General features: G+C 37.7%; 1 protein-coding gene across 1 annotated transcript; it reads right to left on the bottom strand.

The window, feature by feature from the left end:
* Window positions 1–176: 176 nt before the first annotated feature.
* Window positions 177–5,405, bottom strand: LOC127505350 (succinate dehydrogenase [ubiquinone] iron-sulfur subunit, mitochondrial-like). The gene is made up of 8 exons (XM_051880829.1): window positions 5,219–5,405; window positions 4,358–4,491; window positions 3,384–3,469; window positions 3,074–3,210; window positions 2,822–2,938; window positions 2,618–2,719; window positions 2,398–2,520; window positions 177–582 (listed from the first exon to the last, which is right to left on the bottom strand). Exons 1-8 carry the CDS (start codon window positions 5,279–5,281, stop codon window positions 502–504), a joined length of 843 nt encoding a protein of 280 aa, XP_051736789.1. The 5' UTR covers window positions 5,282–5,405; the 3' UTR covers window positions 177–501.
* Between the last annotated feature and the right edge of the window lie 273 nt (window positions 5,406–5,678).

Here is a 5,678-nt window from a genome sequence, read left to right as displayed (position 1 = left end):
TTTGTCAGCTCACCCATTGAACACCGCCACCTGGAGGACATGACGAGACTTAACCTTCTCTAAATCTAATTCTGAAAAAGCATGCGCTTCACATCTTCTTCGCTACTATAAAACATGCCTTTCCATGCTAGGCAGAACACATTTTGTAAACAGATGACTGTGATCTTAAACATTCAGATATTTGAGTATGTTTTATAGCAAGCAAAGTTGTAGGACAGTACTTGTACAGTAGGAATCTACCACACAAACTAGGACACAAATATTATGTTATTACATGTTGTATATTATGACATTTTTTACAGCTTCCTGCATTCTGATACTCATTACAGTATAATAACCTCAATCCATTTTTTTGTTTTACATTAGCAGTAACTATAGGTCTCTACTATCAAACAAAATAAAAACTAAATATCCCATATTAGCAGAACACTCCATACTGGATTTACACATTTACACAATAATTGAAATCATTAAGTACATTATATTTCCCGAATGTACAAGTCAGATGGCAGACGATCTCTTTTCTTTGTAAGTCGCCATCATTTTCTTAATCTCTGCTATGGCCTTTCCGGGATTGAGTCCCTAAACAGGGGAGAGTACAAAACAGATTAAAAGGTATACAGTAACAAATGGGATACACTAAACATAAGATATTGCAAACAAACGTTTACTTAAAGGGTTAGTTCACCCAAAAATGAATATAATGTCATTTATTAATCACCCTCATGCCGTTCCACACCTGTAAGACCTTCATTCATCTTCGTAACACAAATTAAGATATTTTTGTTGAAATCTGATGGCTCAGTGAGGCCTGCATAGCCAGCAATGACATTTCCTCTCTCAAGATCCATTAATGTACTAAAAACATATTTAAATCAGTTCATGTGAGTACAGTGGTTCAATATTAACATTATAAAGCGACGAGAATATTTTTGGTGCGCCAAAAAAACAAAATAAAGACTTATATAGTGATGGCCGATTTCAAAACACTGCTTCATGAAGCTTCGGAGTGTGTCGAATCAGCGGTTTGGAGCGCCAAAGTCACGTGATTTCAGCAGTTTGGTGCTCCGAAACGCTGATTCGACATGCTGATTCATAACGCTCCGAAGCTTCATGAAGCAGTGTTTTGAAATCGGACATCACTATATAAGTCGTTATTTTGTTTTTTTGGCGCACCAAAAATATTCTCGTCACTTTATAATATTAATATTGAACCACTATAGTCACATGAACTGATTTAAATATGTCTTTAGTACATTATTGGATCTTGAGAGAATAAATGTCATTGCTGGCTATGCAGGCTGAGCCATCGGATTTCAACAAAAATATCTTAATTTGCGTTTTGAAGATTAACGAAGGTCTTACGGGTGTGGAACGGCATGAGGATGAGTAATAAATGACATTATTTTCATTTTTGTGTGAACTAACCCTTTAAAGCTGCAGTCCGTAAGTTTTGCTTCTTTGTCGCCATCTCTGTTTGAAACCTGCAATTGCAGTTATTTGTGGAATTATCATCTTTACGTGGGTTGTGCATCGGTACAGCTCTTTAGCGCGGATGAATCTAATGTTTTGTGGAGTATATGTGGGCTTTCAATACTGTATTTCGGAATCACAGATTATATGTCTTGGAAGTATGACCAAAATAAGAATTTTCACCAAAAAAAGTAATCTGAACAAGTAAGTAACATGTCTGCCACTTTTGTTCTGACCAACTGAGGAAAAAAAGCATTACAACAAATCGCGCTCCCAATGGTGATTCAATTTAATAATCGCTTAGCTCGGATCATGTCAAACTGTCCAAATTATTATTATTGTTATATTCTGTTCTCAAATTGTTAATGTTAACATCATCAGTATTGGGTGACTATGTATTAAGTGTGTATTAGCGTTATTTGTAGATTTCAATTTCTGTAGCCACTCTACATTCTGAAGTCTTTTGCTTTTGACTATGGGCGAATCTCCAGTTGTCACTGATGATTGTTGTTTTGACCCTTCTGGATTACAATCCGCCATCAAAATGATAAATTTAATTATTCCAGCTGCTGTGAGGCTATAAATGATCGCCACCTGCAGCATCCTCACATGCGATATAGCCTACTAGCTGGGACTACTTCTTTATGTATACAGACGTGACGTAATGACGCAAAGACGAACAGTGGCAAGCTCGTATTTCCCGTGGAAACTTACCAGTACCACTCAAATTAGAATACATTATTACAAGCTTACTGTTGTGAATCGGGCTAAGTTAAGGAGATAGTTTTGAACACTGGCTGGTTATGTACTTACTCAAAAATTGATTTTGGATCATTTTTAGCCAAAAAAAGCTACAGACTGCAGCTTTAATGTCCAACGACAGAGAGTCTGGTCCATCAAAGTGAAGATGGGAAGATGGCCTACCTTGGGACATGCCTTTGTACAATTCATTATTGTGTGACAGCGGTAGAGTGAGAAAGGGTCCTGTAATTTGGACAGACGCTCTTCTGTAAAGTCATCACGAGAATCAATCATCCACCTATACGCCTGTAGAATTCAACAGAAATCAGCAAGAGCAAGAGTGTTTAAGAAATAAAAATAACATTGTTCAAATAAGAAACATTCTAAAGAGAAAAATAAATACCTGCATGAGCACAGCTGGACCAAGGTACTTGTCTCCATTCCACCAGTAACTAGGACAACTAGTGCTGCAGCAGGCACACAGAATGCATTCATACAGGCCATCCTATGAGCACGGGAAGGGTGTTTAAAAAAAATCATTAGCAAAGATTACAATCACCCTTCACACTGACAGAATCAGTAGAATATTCAGCAGAAGGTCTCGAACCAGCTTTTGACGGTCCTCGATTGTCTGGAGGTACTGCTCTTTTCCCTGCTTTGACTCATCCTTCTTCTTTAGATAGGGCTCAATGGACTTGTACTGTGCATAAAAGTTGCTCATATCCTAAAACAACAGTTTATAAATTTACAGGTACATTCTATTTATTTAATTTTTTGCACGTTAATGAACATCAGTATAAAATACAAAATGGAAACATGACGAATTATAGCAAAAATTAGTTAACAGTGGTTTACTCACAGGGACAAGATCTTTCACAACATACATGTGAGGTAGAGGGTAAATCTTTGACACTTTGCTGGTATTTGTATCTATTTTGTTTATACAGGCTAAAGTGTTGCCCCCATTGATGTTCATAGCACATGAGCCACAGATACCTATAAAATTATATGCAGAAAATTACAAACAAAAAAAATATTCAACAATCTGTCATAATGCAACAGGACACAGATATATTAAGAAGTTTATTTTGTGCTCCAAAGAGTAATATTTATTTTAAAAATACATATTTTCTTTCTATTTAAATGTATTTATTTTTATATCCCTTTACCCTCTCTACATGAGCGTCTGAAGGTGAGTGTCGGGTCCATTTCATTTTTAATTTTGATGAGGGCATCAAGAATCATTGGACCACATCTAGGATGAGAAAATGTTTTGAAAATTTTGTGATAGTTAAAAGAAAAAAAAAATTATATTATATATATAAAAATATAATTTATGATTTTAAAAAGCATACGGGTTTGGAAGGCATAAGGACAAGTAAATGATGAGAGAATTTTTTTTTTTATTGGTGAACTGTTCCTTTGAGTTCAACTTAATGTCCTTAAAGGGATAGTTCACTCGAAAATGAAAATTTGATGTTTATCTGCTTACCCCCAGGGCATCCAAAATGTAGGTGACTTTGTTTCTTCAGTAGAACACAAACGATGATTTTTAACTCCAACCGTTGCGGTCTGTCAGTCGTATAATGCTTGTCAATGGTAACTCCATCTGTAAGAGTCAAAAAAACATGCACAGACAAATCCAAATTAAACCCTGCGGCTCGTGACGACACATTTTTCACCTCTAAAACACCACTATGTCCAACTGCCTTGCGCATCCGGTTGGTGAGGTCTGAAAACGCGTTCTGATGACGGAAATGATGTCTCGCGCTTATACTTCAATGAGTGCGAGACATCACTTCCATTGTCAGAGCGCGTTCAGACCTCACCAACCGGATGCGCAAGGCAGTTGGACATTGCACATCAATGTGTCGTCACGAGCCGCAGGGTTCAATTTGGATTTGTCTGTGCATGTTTTTTGGACTCTTATAGATGGAGTTACCATTGACAAGCACTATACGACTGACAGACCGCAATGGTTGGAGTTAAAAATCATCATTTGTGTTCTACTGAAGAAACAAAGTCACCTACATCTTGGACGCCCTGGGGGTAAGCAGATAAACATCAAATTTTCATTTTTGGGTGAACTATCCCTTTAATGGTACTTAATATCTAACATTCATGTAAATATTGGTGTACTTACGTGTTCAAATCAACCTCATAGGTTTGCATGCGGGGCTTGTCACCAGATGTGTCAGGGTCCCATCTGTAAATCTGAAATTTCTTTATTTTTGGCTCAGGGGCAGGGGCAGCTGCTGTCTGGGCATATCGCACCAGCTGGGGTAGAGCGAGGAAAATAAAAGATGGGTCAACATAAGACGGGTGATACTAAATGTTATGAGTTTACTGACATTATTACACAAACAACATAGCATTATTAAATAAAACACATAGCATCCCTCCAACTATAAATTATATTAAGTAAAATTAAAATATATACAAGTATATAACTATTATTTTCATGGCTTTGTAGAGTATGTAACTGTCTTTGGTCTGAAAAAGCTTGAAGCCTCGCCACCTGCAGGTGTAAAAGAGAAGTGCGCGAGAGTTATATCACTCTGTTACTCAACTCACATTGGAATGTACTGTAGTGTACAATAACTTTCCATGTCAGTCCACCATACTTAAAGGTCAGTTTAATTATAATAAACTTACATAGATATAATCAGAAAGGAAAAACCCAACTGAAGACGACGTTTTAATACGCTGCGCAACAGCATCATGTAAGATGACTAAACAGGTTAACGCTGGATCTGTCAGCTAACTAGCTCAGCCTAATAAACATGTCAAACCAGGGTAGCGTTTCCCAAAAGCATCGTAAGTTGATCGTAGCTCTATTGGTGGCAATGGTTCTACGATCAACTTAGGCTTACGATGCTTTTTGGGAAACGCTACCCTAGTAAGTTCCCTATAAAGCATGATGGTCTCACATATCACACATAATCACCGTACACACGCACTTCTTTTAGGATGCAGACAGTCAGAACTCGTATAAACAACTTACCACCAATGTCCTACAGCTGCGAAAAGCAACAGAGCTGCGAGTAAGAGAAGTGCATACGAACATTTTCCACGTCAGTGTTGTTATGAAGGAGTTTTGTGACTTAAGCGGCTTCTTAAACAACAGTTTCAAGTATGTAAGATGCCATCTGCTGCTGCTCCTCCTCCTAATGCCAGCGTGAGCGTAGATGGGCGTGAATTTGTCCTCCGTCAATAAACAGCGACAACAGGACATGTAACTGTACCTGAAGCATCTTTCAGTAAACCCACAATCATTCATGGCCAATTGCCATGGCCATAATCTGTACCTCATATAAGATGATACGGAGGATGCTCCTCCACAGCATCAAAACGTCAGGATTCGCACAGTAAAAACATGATTCTTAAAGGGTTAGTTCACCCAAAAATGAAATTTTGTCATTTATTACTCACCCTCATGCCGTTCCACACCCGTAAAACCTTCG

This window comes from Ctenopharyngodon idella, chromosome 22, assembly GCF_019924925.1.
Source record: "Ctenopharyngodon idella isolate HZGC_01 chromosome 22, HZGC01, whole genome shotgun sequence".
In the NCBI taxonomy this organism is placed as follows: Eukaryota; Metazoa; Chordata; class Actinopteri; order Cypriniformes; family Xenocyprididae; genus Ctenopharyngodon; species Ctenopharyngodon idella.
Note: the sequence above shows the minus strand (reverse complement) of the source record. Positions and strands in the feature narration are given on the sequence as shown.

Bases quoted from the DNA above. Each gene is read 5' to 3' on its own strand.
- LOC127505350 (XM_051880829.1), bottom strand. From the start codon at position 5,281: ATGTTCGTATGCACTTCTCTTACTCGCAGCTCTGTTGCTTTTCGCAGC. The intron at 2,939-3,073 runs GTGAGTAAACCA...CTGTTGTTTTAG, and splicing joins TTGTGAAAGATCTTGTCCCT to GATATGAGCAACTTTTATGC. The intron at 2,720-2,821 runs GTTCGAGACCTT...CCGTGCTCATAG, and splicing joins TCGAGGACCGTCAAAAGCTG to GATGGCCTGTATGAATGCAT.